The sequence below is a fragment of the Arvicanthis niloticus genome, chromosome 2, assembly GCF_011762505.2.
Source record: "Arvicanthis niloticus isolate mArvNil1 chromosome 2, mArvNil1.pat.X, whole genome shotgun sequence".
NCBI classification, from domain to species: domain Eukaryota; kingdom Metazoa; phylum Chordata; class Mammalia; order Rodentia; family Muridae; genus Arvicanthis; species Arvicanthis niloticus.
This window is the reverse complement of record NC_047659.1, coordinates 19478448-19500618: the sequence shown is the minus strand read 5'-3', so window position 1 is coordinate 19500618 and position 22171 is coordinate 19478448. Positions and strand designations below refer to the sequence as shown.

General features: G+C 35.1%; 1 protein-coding gene across 1 annotated transcript in view; it reads left to right on the top strand.

Moving 5' to 3' along the window:
* LOC143441123 (low-density lipoprotein receptor-related protein 1B-like) overlaps positions 1 to 22171 on the top strand; it is a 102584-nt gene that overhangs the window by 35212 nt on the left and 45201 nt on the right. The window contains exon 3 of the mRNA XM_076928221.1: positions 6410 to 6670. Within this exon, the coding sequence (XP_076784336.1) occupies positions 6410 to 6670 (261 nt within the window). The remainder of the gene's footprint in view (positions 1 to 6409; positions 6671 to 22171) is intronic.

The window sequence follows — 22171 nt, the reverse complement described above, 5'->3', positions numbered from 1 at the left end:
TGGTTTTAGGGCTTCTTGGAAGGTCTGATAGAATTCTGCACAAAAACCATCTTGTCCTGGGCTTTTTTGGTGGGGAGACTTTTAATGACTGCTGATATTTCTTTATGGGTTACAGAACTATTAAAATGGTTTATCTGCTCCTGATTAACTTTGGTACCTTGTATCTGTCTAGAAAATTGTCCATTTCATCCAGATTTTCCAGATTTGTTGAGTATAGGCTTTTGTAGTAGGATCTAATGATTTTTTTTAATTTCCTCAGTTTCTGTTGTTATGTCTCCCTTTTTGTTCTGGTTTTTTTTTTTTTGTTGTTGTTGTTGTTTTAAATTTGGATACTGTTTTTGTGTCTTCTGATTAATCTGGCTAAGGGTTTATCTATCTTGTTGATTTTCTCAAAGAACCAGCTCCTGGTTTTGTTGATTCTTTGTATAATTCTTTTTGTTTCTACTTGGTTGATTTTAGCCCTGAGTTTGATTATTTCCTGCAGTCTACTCCTCTTGGGTGTGTTTGCTTCTTTTTTTTCTAGAGGTTTCAGGTGTGCTGTCAAGCTTCTTGTGTATGCTCTCTCCAGTTTTTCTGTTTTTTGTTTTTCCTTTTTAGGCATTTACAGCTATGAGTTTTCCCCTTAGCAATGCTTTCATTGTGTCCCACAAATTTTGGTATGATGTGTCCTCATTTTCATTAAATTCTAAAAGTCTTTAATTTCTGTCTTTATATCTTTCCTGACCAAGTTATCATTGAGTAGAAAGTTGTTCAGTTTCCATGTGTACGTGGGCTTTCAGTTATTTTTGTTGTTATTGAAGACCAGACTTAGTCTGTGGTGACCTGACAGGATTATTTCTATCTTCTTGTATCTGTCGGGCTGTTTTGTGGACAATTGTATGTTTAATTTTGGAGAAGGTACCATGAGATGCTGAGAAGAAGGTATATAGAAGGTATATTCTTTTGTTTAGGAATGAAATGTTCTATAGATATTTATTAAATCCATTTGGTTCATAACTTCTGTTAGTTTCACTATGTCTCTGTTCAGTTTCTATTTCCATGATCTGTCTATTGATGAGAGTGTGGTGTTGAAGTTTCTCACTATTAATGTATAAGGTACAATGTGTACTTTTAGCTTTAGTAAAGTTTCTTTTATGAATGTGGGTGTGCCCTTGCATTTGGAGCATAGATGTTCAGAATTGGGATTTCATGTTGGTTGATTTTTTTATTTGATGAGTATGAAGTGTCCTTCATTATCTTTCTTGATAACTTTTGGTTGAAAGTTGATTTTATTTGATATTAGAATTGCTACTCCTGCTTGTTTCTTAGGAACATTTGCTTGAAAAATTGTCTTCCAGCCTTTTACTTTGAGGTAGTGTCTGTCTTTCGCACTGAGGTGCATTTCCTGTATGTAGCAAATGTTGGGTCCTGTTTAGATATCCAGTCAGATGGTCAATATATTTTTATTGGAGAATTGAGTCCATTGATGGTAAGGCATATTAAAGAAAATTGAACGTTGTTTCCTGTTTTGTTTTGTTATTAAAGGTAGAGTTATGTTTGTGTGACTATCTTCTTTTTGGTTTGTTGGAAGAAGATTACTTTCTTGGTTTTTTTAGGGTATAATTTCTTTTCTTGTGTTGGAGTTTTCCCTTTATTATCCTTTGTAGGGCTGGATTTGTGGTATTATAGTATGTGAATTTGGTTTTGTCATGGAATATCTTGGGTTCTCCATCTATGGTAATTGAGAGTTTTGCTAGGTATAGTAGCCTGGACTGGCATTTGTATTATCTTAGGGTCTATATAAAATCTGTCCAGGATCTTCTGGCTTTCATAGTCTCTGGTGAGAAGTCTGGTGTAATTCTGATAGGTCTACCTCTGTAAGTTACTTGACCTTTTTCCCTTACTACTTTTAATATTTTTTCTTTGTTTTGTGCATTTGGTGTTTTGATTATTATGTGACGGGAGGAATTTCATTTCTGGTCTAGTCTATTTGGAGTTTTGTAGACTTCTTGTATGTTCATAGGCATTTCTTTCTTTAGGTTAGGGAAGTTTTCTTCTATAATTTTGTTGAAAATATTTACTGTCCCTTTAAGTTAGGAATCTTCACTCTTATCTATACCTATTATACTTAGATTTGGTCTTCTCATTGTATCTTGGATTTTCTTGCTGTTTTGGGTTGTGTTTTCCTGTAATTCTTTAAAGGATTTTTGTGTTTCCTTTTTTAGGTCCTCTACATTTTTACCTGTGTTCTCCTGTATTACTTTGAAGGAGTTATTTAAGTCCTTCTTAAAGTTCTCTATCATCAACATGCAAAGTGTTTTGAAACCTGAATCTTACTTTTCTGGTGTCATGGGGTATTTAAGACTTGCTATGATGAGAAAATTATGTTCTGATGATGCCAAGAAAGGTTGTTTTCTGTTGCTAATGTTCTCGTGCTTGCCTTTCACCATCTGGTTATCTCTAGTGCTACCTTTGCTCACTGTCTCTGACTGCAGCCTGTCTGTCCTTTCATCTTGATTGTGTTAGAACTCCTAGGTTTTCAGCTGTCTCTGTAATCCTGTGATCCTGATATTCTGGGTGTAAGAGCTCCTGGGAGTCACACTGCTTCTGGAATCCTTAAATCCTCATGTGACCAAGCTCTTGAAATCCTGTGATCCTATTATTTTATGTTCTTGGACATGTTAGAGCTCCTGGGAGTCTAGCCTCCTCTGGGTTTTGGGGGATTGGGTGCAGAGCTGGTGTCCCAGGACTGCTCAGGGCACCAATGCTAACAGGAAGACTATTTGATATTTAAACTTCTTGAAGCTTAATAAGCATGTCTGTATTTAAGTAAGAAAAAATTTTCATTATATTGTTTAGAATATATTTTGGTCATTTGAACTGGGATTCTTCTCTTCCTATTTTTATTAATTCTAGGACTGGTCTTTTCTCAGTTTTCCAGATTTCCTGGATATTTGGTATCAGGAGTAGTTTTAGATGTCACTTTTATTTTACTCATTTTTAAAAATCTGAGATATTTTTCGTCCACCTCTTTTGTTCTGTTGATGATTCTTGATTCTGGTTCTTGTTTGCTTACCATTTTCCTTTTTCAGAACTCCCTCAGTTGTTGTTTCTTTGTTGCTTCTATTTTTATTCTTATGTCTTAAACTGGTTAATTTATTTCTTTAAACTGTTTATTTTTTCTTGGCTTTCTTTAAAGAATTTATTCAGTTCATACAATTTTTTATTAGTCATTTTCTTCATTTCTCTAAGAGCTTTATCCGTTCCCTCTTTATGGAGCTTTATTACCTTCATAAAGTTCCTTTTAAGGTAATTTCCTTGTGCTTCAGTTGTGTTTGGAGTATTCAGGTCTTTATGTACTAGGTAGGATAGCTGGGCTCTGCAGGTGACACATTGCCCTGCCTGTTGTTGATTGTGTTTTTATGCTGGCATCTAGGCATCTGAGTTTGGGGTAAACTCTTTTACTACTACTTGCATATTTTTGAGTTTTTCATTGTTGAATTACTCTGTTTTTCCTTGGTTTTTGTGTTCTCTCTGATCTTCTGGCTGGAGTTTTCTGTGGATGAGCAGGACCTTCAACACAATTTAGGAGATCGAGTTGTGGTGTCCAGAGTGTAGTGTTAGGTACAGTCCTGAAATTCTGGTGGCTGGCATGGTCGCTGGACCAGCATCATGCCACCACTGCAATTAGGAGATTAGGTTTCTTTTTGCCAATGTGGATGCTGACAAATCATGGTAAAGTAATTGCTTAGGAGAAAGGGTGTCAGTACTCATGAAATCCATTAGACTACATTGTGACTGGCATTTTTAACATTGTGAGAGATGACACCAAGTCTAGGAGCAAGTTCTTCTAGCTAAAGAACCTTAGTTCTTTATTATTAAAATAAATAACAAAGACCACTATGTAATCTTGATTTGAAGATTAGATTTATACAGTTATTCCAATGAAAGTACTTTTTAAAAGATTTATTTATTTATTTCATGTATGTGGGTATACTCTCACTGTCTTCAGACACAACAGAAGACAACATCAGATGCCCATTACAGATAGTTGTAAGCCACTGTAAGGCCCTCCAGAAAGGGAGAAACTCCCTTTTCTCAGGAATCCACTGCCACACCAGAAATCACAAGACACCGAACTTGATGCAATAGCAAGAGGTATATTTGATTCAACGCATTGAGGTCACACTTCTAGCCTGTTCTACACAGAGGCAAGCAATGAAGTACGACCCCCACTTAGAGAAGAGGTAGAGCTTTTAAAGGGAAAAACCGCAACCCAGGGGAGACGAGGGGGGAAATCACGATTAAATATCTATAGAAAGCACCTGTCCAGTGTTCAGCTTCTGTGACAGGTTCAAGAAACGGTCATGAGGAAATATCTCATACAAGCCTCTCTTCTATTGAGAATCAAACCCTATCCAATTTATCTTGTGGTCAGTTCTGTTCCTGGTATCCAGGGTGCACAGGCACGCTGACCTGAACTCCCAGCTCAAACCCTATTCAATCTATTTTATGGTCAGTTTTTAGTTCCTGGAACCCATAGTGCAAGGTCACGCTGACCTGAACTCCCAGCTCTGAACTTCTATCTTATCTATTTTGTCTTGTGGATAGCTAATTTCCTGGAGCCCAGAGCACAGAACAAGCGGATCTGCACTTTTGACTCCATCTGTGGAAAGTCTAAAAATTTTTAATTCTTTCACCACCATGTAGCTGTTGGGAATTTAACTCAGGATGTCTGAAAGAGTAGTTAGTGCTGTTAACCATGGACCCATTTCTTTAGCCCAAGATATATTTTCTTTGGTTTTATTTCACAGTCCTCACAATGCCCACTTAGTTTATCATTTTTGATTATTCAACCTTTTCCTGAATCATTTTCAAGGACTAAAATGTATTTTATGTCCTAGGTGTATCTTTTAAGTGTCACAATATTTCCAAAGAATACTGCTGTATAAAAATGCCATTTCATCTGTTTCTCTGAGTAGTGTATTATTCAGCTTTTCTTCTAAATGCTCAAAATAAAACAATTAAGTTATATAAATGAGTAAATAGAAAAATTATATGGGCTATAGCAGTGATACTAAAGAAATACTTGATAAAAATTAGTGGAGAATAGGAGACTTGCAACTTCATATAATGTAACAGAAGTCTTCACCAGAAAAGATATGTCTAAATAATGAGTTAAGAAAGTTAGTCAATTTGGGATAAGATTATATTAAAGGAAGAGATGCACATCTTTCCTTTTTTAAACAAGGTTCGCCACAGAGTGTAACCTTTCTAGAAAACGATGACGGTAGACAACAGTACTGGGGACTTGAAAAAATTTAAGATATAATGAGAAGACATCTAAAGAAAGTTCTCAAACGTTTTACTTATTCTGATTGTATTTTGTGTGGAGTGATTTTTTGGGAGATGGAACTTTAAAGTTTGTATTATCTACCCTGTGTTTTGTTGGCATAATTATGGCTGGTGTTATGGAAGGCACTTTAGAGAAGGCGTCATTATAAGGTGAGAAAACAGGTGACATGCCATTGCAGTAAGTCTTGAGAGAGATCCTGACACCTTGACATAGGATGTGGTGGCCATGAGTAATGAGAATTCAGTTTTGATAGGTTTGTAATCTGAGCTAAAAAGACTTGGTACATTGCTAGAGCTCAAAACAAAAGCTGAAATAAGAAATTCTTAATTCTCTAGCACTTCAGCAACAATACTAGTGTGAGCATGAAACCAAGCTCTGGAAATACTAGTTTTCACATAGGGTTTGTTACCATCTTTGAACGTGCCACTAAAATTTGGGAAATTTTCACTAGGTCAATAAAAACATCAATCCTAACATCACCAATGTTAGCATTGCATAAAAGTATAATCTTACTATTTGTTTTACATCTAGAATTGATTGTTTTGGGTCCTGAGTCACTCTATAGCCAGAGAGGTCAAGGTTACAAGTGAATCTTGCTAGGAGCCTGCGTTTTCAGTGTTCTGCTCCAGAGAGTCTATTTCTGACCTTTCACATTCAGTTTCTAAATGCATGTCTTTGCTCTCATGTCTTTGCTCTCAGCATCTGTAGAGTAGGTCATTCACATACATCATTGTGGTTAAAACAAACAAACAAACAAATAAAACTCATAGCACAGAACTTTCTTTGTTCAACATAGATAAAAGTAGAGCATTTATTTTACATTCGGACCACACATTATGATTTAGGATGTGATGGAAGCAAGTGCTCAGACAAATACATTTTCCAAGAGACTGAAATGATGCATGTAATGAGACATGTGTATAGTTTATTAAAAAATGTTTTCATGCAAGCACTCTTTCTTTTCCAATGATATTTTAAAACTATAAGAGTAACTTTTAGTTGATAATGCACCATTGAAAAATCAAGACAATATCAACCCCTCTTTCTTAACAACAATTTTCTGTTTTGTTCCAGAACCCACAGATAAGCCACCAATGTTACTAATTGCAAGTCCGGAAACAATTGAGCTCTTCTACATTAATGGAAGTAAAATGACGACTATTAGCTCAGCCAACAGAAATGAAATCCATACTCTAGATTTTATTTATAGTGAAGAAATTATTTGCTGGATTGAATCAAGAGAGTCTTCCAATGAACTCAAATGTGGCCAGATGACAAAATCAGGAAGACTGACAGATCAAAAGATCATCGTTAACAGTCTTCAGTCCTTCCACAGTAAGTATTTCAATTTTCTGCATTGCCCCTTAAGAATTTCCTTTACAGACAAGTACATTCTTTTCATAGCTCTCTACCTTAGCCTAGCTAAATAGCTGCTTGTGTTAATATGAGTCACTTAGGTACATGTTTGCATGTGCTCACAAACACAGGTTTAGTAGCTCTTTGTTCCTAAGTAGCAAATTGGAATATTTCTTGTAATATTTTCTTTCATTCTGCCCGGAGCGTTTCCTGGCATGTAGTTTAGACTGTTTCTGAAATATAGTTTACAAGGTAGTTGCAAAGATAAAATATGAATAAAAGAACAAATACAGAAACTTATTTTATTAATTATGACTTACTGGCTATAATATTTATTTCAAATACAGTGAAAACTATTAGGTTTACACCAATTGGAAGAAAAAAATTTCTGATTTTTTAAATTAAAGTAAATCAGCACATTTTATTATTTTCTAAAATATCAGCTATTGATGTTTGATTTATTTTGACTTTTCATGATTTGTAATCATTCATCTCTTTTTAAATAGTAACACAAACTAAAATTATAAGGTTACACAAATAAGCACATTACATATACTGTCTCTCATCCCCATCTCCTGCATAGGTAGAAAATTTATTTGAATATGCTTATATAGCCTTGAATGTAAATTTTAACATGTACCTAGTTATTTTTATTCACAGAAAATGATGCTCACATTAATTTTGCAAGCTAAAATTAAATGAAAAATGTAGCATAAACATTCAGAAAAAAACATTCTAATCTTAAGTAAATGTAATTTTCTGATGAAAAATATTTGATGATTTGGACAGTGATTCATACCCAGCCACAACAAAAAATGGTATTTCATGGTATCTATCAAACACGGGTTCATGCAGGAATTGAATTTGAACCAAATCACTATCTCTTTACCTCACTTTGATTATCCCATTTAAATGCATTTATCTCCAGAAATAGCATAAAAGTGGTCAAATAACCAGGAAATTCTGAAATCATGTAAGATTGCTCCCAAGCCCACTTCAGCTATCTTTTCACTACATTTGCCATTTTCTAAATGTATTTATCTTTTCTTTGATAATTATCAAATAAAATATTACTGTTCAACCTAAGAAATTAAAGAATTGCACATCATAGTAATTTGAAACATGTCATTATAACTCACCATATTTTATTTATAAAGTTTTAAAATATCTACACAAATAAAGATTACTTTTGGTAAGCCACTTGTGAAATGCTGAATAACATTAATTTTGAACTGAAGAAAAGAAATGGACTCTTAATTATTTTATTTAAAGTAAATAATTTTATGATGTTTGGTTTAAGTCATATAATTATATAGTCACTTTTAATTTTTTAAAAGTGTTTAAGGTATGAAGAAGTAATTTAATGATAGTGGGGACAGAAATGTGGACAAGGTTGCCCAGCCTCTTTCATAATTGTAAGCTATGCATTTTAGCAACTTGTCACTTCTCAGCTGCCAAAGAACATGATGTGTTCTGCAGTTACCATGACAATTTGTGAGTTAACAATGAACTTTGGATATTCCCTGCATGTATAATTACATAAAGTCTCTGTCACATCATATAAGTTAAAATAATGAACCAATAGAAGTCTAGTTAAATGCATGCCACCATTAACTATTTCAGAGATAACTTTTGCCATTTCTAAGCATTATTGTTTTTAGAGACTTTTATCTGACCTTATTAGAAAAAAAAAAGAATACTATCTTTTAGAAAACACTTTTTAAAATATATTTCAAAGGGCTTTCTGAAAAAAAAAATTAACCAAGACAGACCAAAATGGCTTGGTTTGTCGACTTGTATGTCTGTTGTAGGGTCTGTTATAGATTTTTAGTCACTATGGATTTTATTTTTGCATATACGTCTAATCCCCAAGCTAGCAGAAGAGATGGACTCTTTCTGATTTATAATAGACAAACTTTTAACTCAGATCATAAAAGTGTTATGCAAAGCTAAATGATTAAAACAGACTCCTCATGTTTTTGTTAGTTTGAAATTGATTTTGTTAAGTTTAATGCTAGAAAATTGAATATCCTCCAAATGTAGACATGAAGATTTTATTGATCATGCTAAAAGATTATCTATGCAATAGGAAACTATTTTTGCCTTTTTATAAATGCAAAATTGAAACTCTGGGAAGCTGGGTAATATCATATAGAAAGTGTAGCCTGCTGGCTTGTATTTGGATCAGATTTTACAGCCTTTCCAAATATGCCCTTGGGTCTCCATCTTCTCTCTCTCTCTCTCTCTCTCTCTCTCTCTCTCTCTCTCTCTCTCTCTTTCTCTCTCTCTCTCATTGGATATTTTATCTATTTACATTTCAGATGTTATCCCCTTTCCCCATTTCACCCTCCCCCTAGACACTTAGACATTACCTATCCCATTTCCCCTCCTCCTGCTTCTATGAGGGTATGCCTCCACCCACATCCACCTGCCCGCCCTCAATTCCCCAACACTGGGGCATCCAGCATTCATGGGACCAAGGACCTCTTCTCTCACCTATGCCCAATAAGGCCATCCTTTCTTATATATACAGCTGGAGCTATGGGTACCTCCCTGTGTGTTCCCGGGCTAGTGATTTAGACCCTGGGAGCTCTGGTTGTGGTTAGTCCCGTGCTAGTAGCATCAATAAGCTGGGATATTTTTTCTTTCTTTCTTTTTTGTTTATTGGATATTTTCTTTATCTACATTTCAAATGTTATCTGCTTTCCTGGTCCCCTGTGAAACCCCATATCCCATCCCTTGCTTCTATGAGGGTATTCCCCCACCCAACTATTCCATAGTCCCCACCCTCAAATTCCCTACATCAAGCCTTCCCAGGACCAAGGGCCTCTCTTCCAATTGATTCCAGACAAGGGTCTCCTCTGCTACATGTACAGCCGGGGCCTATATGTGTACTTTTTTGTTGGCAGTTTAGTCCCTTGGAGATTTGTGGGGTCTGGTTGGTTGATATTGTTGTTCTTCCTATGGTGTTGTAAACCCCTGGAATTTTATAAAGTTTGTGAATGTGGTGAAAATGTTGAGTTATGAAGACTTGTGTTGTACAAAATGTCCTACAAATGCTTCTTATGTAGCTTCCCTAGGAGTGTTGCCTCTTAATACTTCGAATACCCTTAAAGCCATATAATAGAATAATGAAAGAGAGTGGACAATAACATGCAGAAGAAGTCATATTGATTAGGAAATACTGGAGAACACAATAGAGCATACTTTTAAATTAAATTTAAATTTAAATTTTTTTTTTTTATTTATTTTTTTAATTTTTTTATTTTATTTTTTCATGTTTATGATATAATTGATTTCATATTTGACAAGTATTTTCTAAAAAAATAGATGTGGGAAATAATTTTTGAACTAATTGACTTGCAAATAAGCTTGATTTTTAGTAAAGTTAACAAAACACATTTGTTGCAGTTTATTATTTTTTAAACATTTTCTTGGACTAAATTCTGTTAGAAACACAAATACTGGAATCAAATAACCTGGTGATCCCACCAGGGCACAGTATTCAGAAATGAATGAAGTAGATTAGGATAACTTTTATTTATTTTTTTATTAAAAATATACTGCCGCATGTACTTTCACTTTGCTGTTATATGTGATTCTCAAATACTCTCAATATTCTGAATATGTCTTTGCAAATCCTGCCATGGACTTGACTTCTTCAGTTTTGTAAGTTTATTTATTCATTTACATCAAACACTACCCCCTCCCAGTCCTCTCTCACAGATACCTTCCCTCCAACCCTCTCCTTCTCCTCCAAGAGTGTAGGCTATCCTGGTGCATCAAGTCTCTTCCAGAATAGGGGCACTCTCTCTTTATGGTCAAACAAGGCAGCCCTATTTGGGCACAGATACCATAATCAGATTACAGCTTTGGGAAAAGCCTCTACTCCAGTTTGGAGGCTAAGATGGAGACTTGGCTGCATGTCTGTTACACATATGCCAAGGGGCTCCTTCAAGCTCCTGTGTGTTCTTTGGTTGGTGGCTCAGTCCATAAGAGCTCCCAGAGTTTTAGGTTATTTGCTTCGTTGGTTCTCCTGAAGGGTTCCAATCCCCTCCAGGGCCTTCAGTCATTCCCCCAACTCTTCCTTAAGAGTTCCCAAATGCCATTCAATGTTTGGGTATGGGTATCTGCCTCTGTTTTGGTCAGCTTCTGAATAGAGCCTCTCAGAGGACCATTATACTAGGTTCCTGTCTGCAAGCATAACATGTTATTATTAATAATGGCGAACTGGTGTTTGACCATGGGATGGGTTTCAAGTTGGGCCAATTATTGGTTGTCCATTCTTTCAGTCTCTGCTCCATCTTTGTACTTGCAATTCTATAAGGCATGTCAAATTTAGATCAAAAGTTTGGTGGGTTGGTTAATGTCCTTATCCCTCCAGCAGGGGTCCTGCCTGGCTAGAGAATGTAGCCTCTTCAGGTTCCATGTTTCTACTGTTAGGCATATTGGTAAAGGTCACTCAGATTGACTCCTGGGAGCCTCCTCAATCTCTGGTTTCTGGTACATCATAAAGATTCCTCCCTCCCCTACCCTCAGCGGCTACAGGTTTCCATATATTCTCCTAATACTCTGGGCATCACTCCTGTCTTTCCACACACATGAACCTGCCCCCAGTTCCTCTCCCCCTCCTCTCTCTGATCTGCTCCCCTCTCATTGACTCTCCTATGACTATTTTCTCATGGATCTAAGTATGATTCAAACATCCTCCTTTAAACCTTCCTCAATGTTTAACTTCACAGACCCAAACATTGGATCTGTGGGTCTGTGTATCATGGGTATTCTGTACTTTTTGGGCACTTATCAGTTAGTACATACCATGCATGTCCTTCACATCTGGGTTAACTCACTTAGAATATTTTCTAGTTCCATTCATTTGCCTACAAAATTTATGATGTCTCCCATTTTAAATATCTGAATAATATTCCATTGTGTAAATGAACCACATTCTCTGTAACCATGCTCCAATTGAGTGATGTCTTGGTTTCTTGCAGTTTCTGACAATTACAGTAAAGCAGCTGCAACCATAGTGGAGCAAGTGTCCTTGTGGTATGGTGGGGGAATCTTTTGGGTGTATGCCTATACAGCTGGCTCTTCAGGTAGAAGTGCTTTCAATTTTCTGAGGAAACCTCCAGATTGATTTCCAAAGTGGTTGTACAAGTTTTCAATCCAGCCAGCAATGGAGGAGTGTTCCTTTTTCTTTTCATCCTCACCAGCATGTGCTGTCATTTGAATGTTTGATCATAGCCATTCTGACTTGTGTAAGATGGAACCTCAGAGTCCTTTTGATTTGCGTTTCTCTGACTAAGAATGATGAACATGATTTTAAGTGCTTCTTGGCCATTTGAGATTTCTCTGTTGAGAATTCTTTGTTTACCTCTGTACCCAATTTTTAAAATTGGGTTATTTGGTTTGTTGGAGGCTAACTTCTTGAGTTCTTTATATATTTGTGATATTAGCCCTCTGATGGATGTAGGGTTGGAGAAGATCTTTTCACAATCTGTAGGTTACCATTTTGTCCTATTGACAGTGTCCTCTGCCTTACAGAAGCTTTCAGTTTATCAATTTATCAATTGTTGATCTTAGAATCTCAGCCATTGGTGTTCTGATCTGAAAATTTACTCTTGTATCAATGTGTTTAATTTCCCTCCCTCTCTTCTATGAGATTTAGTGTATCTGGTTTTATGTTGAAGTCCTTCATCGACTTGGACTTGAATTTTGTGCAGTGTGATGCATATGAATCTGTTTCTCTCTTCTACATTCAGACATCAGTTAGACCAGGACCATGCAGTTTTCATCACTATTGCTGTGTAATATAGCTTGAGGTCAAAAATGGTGATTTGTTTACAAGTGTTTGTTTGTTTGTTTTTGTTTGTTTTGTTTTGTTTAGAATTGCTTTGACTCTCCTGTGGTATTTTCTTTTTTAATTCCCATATGAAGTTGAGAATTGCTATAAAAGTTTGTTTGAAATTTTGATGAGGATTGCATTGATTCTGTTTGTTGCTTTTGATAAACAATCTACTACATTAATTCTACCCATCCATGAGCCTGAGAGATATTTCCATCTTCTGATAACTTCTTCAATTTCTTTCTTTAAAGACTTGAAGTTATTTTCATACAGAACTTTCACTTAATTGGTTAGAGATACACCAAGATATTTTATTTTATTTGTGGCTATTGTGAATGGTGTCATTTTCCTAATTTCTTTCCCTGCCCCTTTATTATTTGTATAAAGATGTGCTACTGATTTTTGTGAACTAATTTTATATCTAACAACTTCTTATGATCCATTGTTGGGCTCAGCTCCAGTCCACGGGAGTGTGCCTGGCTAAAGATAGCACTTCTAGTGCTTCCTGTCTTTTAGCTTCGGAGTTAGCTCCACACTGCTTTGATTTCTTCTCTAAGGCTTTGTTTGGTTTTGTTTTTAGCAAACCTTAGTTCTTTTTTATGTGTAGATCTGTCTATATGTAGCAAATAAAAGTATGAATGGATTATTATTTAGTTTTAACAGTTGATTTTTTTCCTTTATTCGTCATAATTTCTTTCCTGTAACTCTGATATATGATCTTTACAAAGTTTACAAAATACTCCATTTGTTCATTTGCAATGACAAAAATATTGATATTATTTATAACAGTCAGTTGTACAGGGAGATAAAGCTAATATCTTAAAATATACTGAAAAAATTCTACTTTAAACTTTATCATATATATATATATATATATATATATATATATATATATATATATTAAGGTGTGATGTCATATTTTCCCAGGTGTTCACTGCAAGATGTTCACTGCATAGACAGGGCTAGATTTGACTTCTAATCCTCCTTCAATCTTCTTAGAAGTTGGGACTGAAGATGTATAACACCAAGCCATATTATATTGCTTTAATTTGCTTTCCCATTGTTATGAGTGAATAGAGATTTTGTTGTCCATTTCATTCTTTAAATTTTCATTTGTTAAATTTGAAGAATTAGCAAGGATTTCTTATTATTTAAAACAAGCTAGTATAATAGTTTCTCATTATTTTCAGAGCAAAATAAAAAAAAAAAAAAAAAAAAAAAAAAAAAAAAAAAGCTTTACCTTCTGGTTTCTCTGCTGGCATCCTGTCTCCTTTGCTTCTCTCTCCCACACAAATCCTGTTGAAGGGAAGTAGAGTTTGTACTTCCTGTGATGAAGTTTAATCTCTCATTTTACTCAGGTTTTTTTCTGAATATATTCCAGTTTAGCTTCCCACGCTAAACTTGGAACTTATGCTTTTACTTCCTTATCAGAGATGAAGTGCATTTAGCAATCAGTTCAGAAAACAACATTCTGGTAGAAAGTGTTAAAATGTTCATCAACTTCTAGTGAAAGAGAAGAGAAAACATGCTGATAATGACCAGCCTTGCATCATAAGTTCATATGATTTTTAAAAACAGTATTTTTTAGGTTGTTCATGTCTTCCCTTATGGTGTCCCTAGAAGATGAGTTATGTTTGGCTATTAGCTGTTCAGAATTCATATTTTATTAGAATATCATCTGAAGTCATTTTTGTACAAGTAGTTAAAGTAAATGCTTTTATATGAACAGAGAGCATCTTGTGCAGGAATATTACAGCTCTATTCCCACAGATTCGATTGGCAAACTTCTGTTTTGTGAGGAAATGCATGCTATATTAAGCTTTTTGTGAGTTTTTAAAACCTCTTATTTCCTACTTAGCACATTTACATGAGATCATAAAAAATGGAATTTTTTTCTGATACATGAATTACCATTTAGATTCATGCAAAGCTAATTAACAGACTTTCTTCCTACAGGGATTTGGAGTGTCAGGGTTGAGAATAGACCATTAATGAGATTTTTTTTAATTTTACATGGCTAAAGATGCTGGTCTCAGAGCATACTTCTAGAGTCATTTTAGAATACTGCTCTTGAAAGAATATTGAAATTGGTTTTGAAGTAACTTTTCCTGAGAAACAGTCAATACAGAGTCATGGAGGGCCTTCCTAAGTCCCTTGATAGAAGAGAAAACAAACCAAAGCAAAAGACCTTCTTCACATTCTGCTTTTCTATAAATTTTCTTTGTTATTTGTCCATCTTTGTGATTCTCAGGCTATGCAGACTGTGATTGTCATACTGTTGTTTGGCAGCAAGCGTGTAAAGTGTAAGAGCAGAAGCTAAGGATATGCCAGACTTCAACATTTGTAGCCAGTTTTTCTCAGTATTTGTTAAAATATATTTTGCGCATGCAAGATCCAAACATACTCCCATCCAAATTGTGCTTAATGTTATATAAGTCTGTTAAATCTATTACTAAGTTTTCTAACTAGATTCGTGTGTCTGTTCCATCCATGAGCTTTATAATAAGTGCCGTTCACAACATTAGGTTCCCTATGTGTATTTGGTTATGTACTTTGACCATATTCACTATTATTTACGCTCCCCAGGCTCATGTCATTTGCTAAACCTCAATCCAATTTCCAAAATTCCTAATATTACCAAATCGTATAAACAAAGTTTTATATACAATACATATAATATGGTGCAACTTATTAATATGCAGCATTTATGTTATACATTAATATCTCAAATACCTGTGGTATTTGTTCTCTTCATGGAGAATATTATTTAATTCATATTTAATTTAGTTCATATCATCACTAGGTAGGTTATTTTATATGCTAAAAATTAATTAAAAAGTAATATAAATTAATAAAAAGGGAAATAAATTTTTAAATGGCAAAATTCTGTCAAAATGTTAACTGATTTCTGTAGATTATATATTTTCTTTCTCCTTGTGAATTATTTATATATCAAAAATTTTTTAAAGTTTTGCCTGGTTATCTAAGATTTAATGTTTTTCTTTCTGTATCTTTTTTATTATATTATTTTATTATTTAAAACATTAGTTACATTTAAATATTGTATGATCATATTCTCTTCTCCTAAGTCCTTCCAGATTTTCATCTCCTCTCTACTTCTGATCTAATGTTAAGTTTTCAAAAAAAACAAAAGAAAACACAAACCTAATACATTTAGTTTGATGTTGGCTGCTGGCTTGCTGTATATTGCTTTTACTACGTTTAGGTATGGGCCTTGGATTCCTGATCTTTCCAAGACTTTTACCATGAAGGGGTGTTGAATTTTGTCAAATGCTTTCTCAGCATCTAGTGAGATGATCATGTTTTTTTTTTTTCTTTGAGTTTGTTTATATAGTGGATTACAATGATGGATTTCCAAATATTGAACCATCCCTGCATTCCTGGGATAAAGCCTACTTGATCATGATGGATGATTGTTCTGACGTGTTCTTGGTTTCAGTTTGTGAGAATTTTATTGAGTATTTTTGCATCGATATTCATAAGAAACATTAATCTGAAGTTCTCTTTCTTTGATGGGTCTTTGTGAGGTTTAGGTATGAGCATGATTGTGGCTTCATAGTACGAATTAGGTAGAGTTCCTTCTGTTTCTCTTTTGTGGAATAGTTTGAAGAGTATCGGTATTAGACCTTTTTTGAAGGTCAGATAGAATTCTTCACTAAAACCATCTGGCCCAGGGCTTATTTTGGTGGGGAGACGTTTAATGACTACTGATATTTCTTTATGGGTTATGGGAATGTTTTAGATGATTTCTGCTTCTGATTTAACTTTGGCACCTGGTATCTGTCTAGAAAATTGTCCATTTCATCCATATTTTCCAGTTTTGTTGAGTATAGGCTTTTGTAGTAGGAACTGATGGTTTTTTTTTTTTTAATTTCCTCAGCTTCTTGTTGTTATATCTCCCTTTTCAGTTATAATCTTACTAATTTGGATACTGTCTCTGTGCCCTCTGGTTACTCTGGCTAAGGGTTTATCTATCTTGTTTATTTTCTCAAAGAACCAGCTCCTAGTTTTGTTGATGCTTTGTATAGTTCTTTTTGTTTCTAGTTGGTTGATTGCAGCCCTGTGTTTGATTATTTCCTGTTGTCTCCTCCTCTTGTGTGTATTTGCTTCTTTTTATTATTAAGATTTCAGGTGTGCTGTTAAGGTGCTAGTGTATACTCTCTCCATTTCATTTTGTAAACACTAAGAGCTATGAGTTTTTCCTTATCACTGCTTTCATTTTGTCCCATAAGTTTTGGAATGAAGAGCCTTCATTTTCATTAAGTTCTAAAAAGTCTTTAATTTCTTTCTTTATGTCTTCCTTGACTAAGTCATCATTGAGTAGAATGTTATTCAGTTTCCAGGTATATGTGGGCTTTCTATTGTTTATGTTATTATTGAAGACGAGCCTTAGTTTGTGGTAATCTGATAGGATGCAAAGGAATATTTCAATATTTTTGCATCTGTTAAGGCCTGCTTTGTGACCAATTGCGTGGTCTATTTTGGAGAAAGTACCATGAGGTGTTGAGGAAAGGTATATATTTTTTTGTTTTAGAATGAAATATTCTATAGATATCTTTTAAAACCATTTGATTCATAACTTCAGTTAATTTCACTGTGTCTCTGTTTAGTTTCTGTTTTCATGATCTGTCCATTGCTGAAAGTGAGGTATTGAAATCCCCCACTATTATTGTGTGAGGTAAAATGTCTGCTTTGAGCTTTAGTAAAGTTTCATGAATGTGGTACCCTTACATTTGAAGCAGAGATGTTCAGAATTGAGAGTTCATCTTAGTAAATTTTTACTCTGACCAGTATGAATTGTCTTTCCTTATCTTATTTGATATTTATCTTATTTTGGTTGAAAATCAATTTTATTCTAAACCACAAACTTCCACCAGAGAATTCCTAAACCTTACAAACAACTTAAGCAAAGTGGCTGGTTATAAAATCAACTAAAACAAATCAGTAGCCTTCCTCTATCTAAAGATAAACATGCTGAGAAAGAAAGTAGGGAAATGATACCTGTCACAACAGTCACAAATAATATAAAATACCTTGGAGTCAATCTAACCAAACAAGTGACAGATCTATATGACAAGAACTTCAAGTCTCTGAAGAAAGAAATAGAACAAGATCTCAGAAGATGGAAAGATCTCTCATGCTCCTGATTGGCAGGATTAACTTAGTAAAAATGGCCATCTTGCTGAAAGCAATCTACAGATTCAATGAAATCCCCATTAAAATCTCAACTCAATTCTTCACAGAGTTACAAAGAGAAATTCTCAAATTCATTTGGAATAAAAAAAAAAACCCCAGGATACGGAAAACTATTCTTATAAATAAAGAAATTCTGAGAGTAACCACCATCCCTGAACTCAAGCTGTACTACAGATCAATAGTGATAAGAACTGCATGGTATTGGTACAGAAACAGGCAGGAATATCAATGGAATAAAACTGAAGACCCAGAAATGAACCCACATACCTATGGTCACTTGATCTTTGACAAAGGAGCTAAAACAGTCCAGTGGAAAAAGGACAGCATTTTCAACAACTAGTGCTGGTTAAACTGGAGGTCAGCATGTAGAAGATTGCAAATCAATTCATTCTTATCTCCTTGTACAAAGCTCAAGTCCAAGTGGATAAATGACCTCCACATAAAACCAGATTCACTGAAACTAATAGAAGAGAAAGAGCCTCAAACACATGGGCACAAGGGAAAGGTTCCTGAACAAAACACCAATGGCTAATGTTCTAAGAATTAACATATGGGACCTCATAAAATTGCAAAGCTTCTGTAAGGGAAAGGACACTGCTAATAAACAAAACAGCAATGAACAGATTAAGCAAAGATCTTTACAAATCCCACGTTTGATAAAGGGCTAATAACCAATATATACAAAGAACTCAAGAAATTAGACTACAGAAAACCAAATAACCCCACTAAAAATGGGGTACAGAGCTAAACAAAGAATTCTCAACTAAGGAAACTCGAATGGCACCAAAAGAAATGTCCAGCATCCTTAGTCATCAGAGAAATACAAATCAAAACAACACTGAGATTCCACCTCACACCAGTCAGAATGGCTAAGATGAAAAACGCAGGTGATCGCAGATGCTGGTGAAGATGTGGAGAATGAGGAACACTCCTCCATTGTTGGTGGGATTGCAAGCTGGTACAACCACTCTGAAAATCAGTCTGGTGTTTCCTCAGAAAATTGGACATAGCATTACCTGAGGACCCAGCTACACCACTCCTGGACATATACCCAGAAAATACTCTAACATATAATGAGGAGATATGCTCCACTATGTTAATAGCAGCCTTATTTATAATAGCCAGAAGCTGGAAAGAACCCAGATGTCCTCCAACAGAGGAATGGATAAAAAAATGGTACATTTACACAATGGAGTATTACACAGCTATTAAAAACACTGAATTTGAGAAATTCTTGGGTAAATGGATAGAACTAGAAAATATCATCCTGAGTGAGGTAACCCAATCACAAAAAAAATACCTATGGTATTCACTCACTGATAATCGGATATTAGCCCAGAAGCTTTCAATACCCAAGATGCAACTCACAGACCACATGAAGCTCATGAAGAAGGAAGACCAAAGTTGGGTCACCAAAGGTAGACACTGATGTAGATGTCAGGAAGTGCATGCTGACAGGAGCCTGATATAACTGTCTCCTTAGAGGTCTGCCAGAGTCTTACATATTCAGAGGTGGATGCTCACAGCTAACCATTGAACTGATCATGGAGTTCTCAATGGAGTAGTTAGAGAGAAGACTAAAGGAGCCATAAGGGTTTATGACTCCATGAGGAGAGCAACAATACCAACCAACCAGAGCTCCCAGGGTCTAAACCACCAGCCTGGGAGCACATAGGGAGGGACCCATGGCTCCAGCTGTATATGTACAGGAGGATGACCTTGTCAGTCATAGGTGGGAGAGGAGACCCTTGGTCCATGAAGGCTGGATGTCCAGTGTGGGTGAATTTGAGGGTGGGGAGGTGGGAGTGGGTCAGTGGTTGGGGGCACATCCTCATAGAAGCAGGAGGAGGTTGGATAGAATAGGGGGTTCCTGGGCAGGGGGGAAATAGAGTAAGGAGATAACATCTGAAATGTAAATAAAATATTCAATAAAAAAATATTTAGCTAAAAAAAATAAAAACGTAATACAACAATAAGACACCCAAAATCTAGAAAACAAAATACTTCAACACTTAAAAAAATCCAACAAAAACAAAACAATCAAATAAACAAAATTAAACCAACTTACACGAGACCTCCCTTTAGCATGGTTTATATGCATAGTGTTTTTCCTTTGGAGAAAATTGATTTTCCCTTTCCCAGCATATATAAATGACAGTTCAGTTGTTAACCTTCATCCACATGGCTAGGTTGATTCCTTGAAAATATAACGAAATAAAATATAAGATAAAACAAAAAATTATAGAAGCTGGACATGACAAAACAATAGTAGAAAAGGAGCCTAAGTGAAATCACAAGTGTCAGAGAACCATTCATTTATACACTCAGTAATCTCATAAAAATCATAAACTAGAAATTAAAATAAAAATAGAGAGGACCTAGTGTGGCTCTTTGCAGGCCTTATGCACAAAGCACTATGTCTCTTTGAGTTCATATCAGCTTTGTTCATGCTGACATAGAGGGCTTTGTATTCTTGGTGTTCTCTACCCACCTCTGCTTTTATGTTTTCTGCCTCCTTTTTCTTGTGGTTCACAGAGCTTTGAGATGTGAGATTTGATGAAGATCTCCACTTAAAACTGATAGTTCCATGGTCTCTAATTCTCTGTGTAACGTCTGGCTATGAGTCTCTATATTTGTCCTCATCTGCTACAGAGGGAAGCTTTTCTAATGATGGTTGAAGAAGGCACAGATCTATGCAGACTCATTTTATCACAACTTTTTTCTTTTATTTTAAACCAGTATGATTTGTCTTTTTATAGGTGCCTGGAATATTTAGTCTCAGGTTCTTAGTCAACCAAGCAGTTGCACATATGGGTTACTTCTCATAGTGTCTGACTTAAGTCAGATCAGATGTTGTCTGGTTACTTCCACAAGCTTTGTTCTTCCATATCCCAGGCACATCTAACAGGTAATGCTCCATTGCAGACAAAGGATTTGTGGATGGATGGCTTGGTGTTTACATTACTCTTTTGATTGAATGCAGAGTTCTTTTCTGTACTAAAGATGCTGAAATACTGGGATGAAAGTTCTATGTAGTCACCACCCCAACATCTCTACGTTCACTTAGTTATATGTGTTGACTTCATTTCTTCTTGGCCACAGCATGGGCTATTTGGGGATTCCTATGTGGCCCATTTAGTTAACAGCTCGGTTGATGTAACCCAAATCTTGTACTGGAAGATTAGTTTGGTGACAGACATGGCCAATTGGGACTCTGTCTGCTTGAATATTTGGCAATTTTATTTATATCCCATAGATAGATAGATAGATAGATAGATAGATAGATAGATAGATAATGTATATATACATATATGTCTATATATCCACATCCATATATATATATGTGTGTGTGTGTGTGTATGTATGTGTATATATATATATATATATATATATATATATATATATATATATATATAAAATCATGTTATCTACTGTATGAAGGTTTCATATTACCCTTCAAAAGAACCTTTATTTTACTTGTATCTCCTTAAGTTCTCTTCCACCATCCACTATACTCTTCTCAAGCCTACTTCATCCTCCTTTTCCAGACAACCCCAGTCCATCCATAAATACCTTTTGATATCTTTTTCCTGATAAAACCTGTCTTTTCTTCTTGTTTCTATTCTTTTTGATTGCATAGATTGTGGGTTGTTTTTAGTGACTTCACAGCTGATATTCACATATAACCTATTACATACCAGATTGTCTTTTTGATTCTAGAATACCTTACTCAAAATCATTTTTACTATTTCTATGTATTTCCCTGAAAATTACATGAAATCAGTTTTTTAATAGTTCTGTAATACTCGGCTGTGTAAATGTATGAAATTTTCTTTTAGCACTCTTCTGTTGAGCATCATCTATATTATTTCCAATTCTGGCTATTATGAAGAGAGAAATGTATAAAGTTGAACAAGTGTCTTGTATTAAATGAAGCATCCTTTTTGGTATATACCTAACAGTAGTATAGCTGGATCTTGAGCTAGATTGATTCTCATCTTCCTGAAGAAACCCCACACCGATTCTCACAGTGGCTGTATAACAGTGATTTCCCACCAGCAATGTATAAGGTTTTTTCTACATCCTCGCCAGCATGAGCTGTTACTTGTTCTGATTTACTTAGCCATTCCGACAGGTGGAATATGAAATGTACTTTTGATTTGCAATTCCTTGAAGAACATTTATTTATTATTATTATTATCTTTATTCTTTGAAGCTTGGTGTCTTTCTTTCTTTCTTTCTTTCTTTCTTTCTTTCTTTCTTTCTTTCTTTCTTTCTTCCTTCCTTCCTTCCTTCCTTCCTTCCTTCCTTCCTTTCTTTTTCTTTTTCTTTCTTACAGTCCAGACTTTTTTCCCCTCCCAGTCCACAGTCCAACTGTTTTACATCCCACACCTCTTCCCCTAACCCAACCTCCA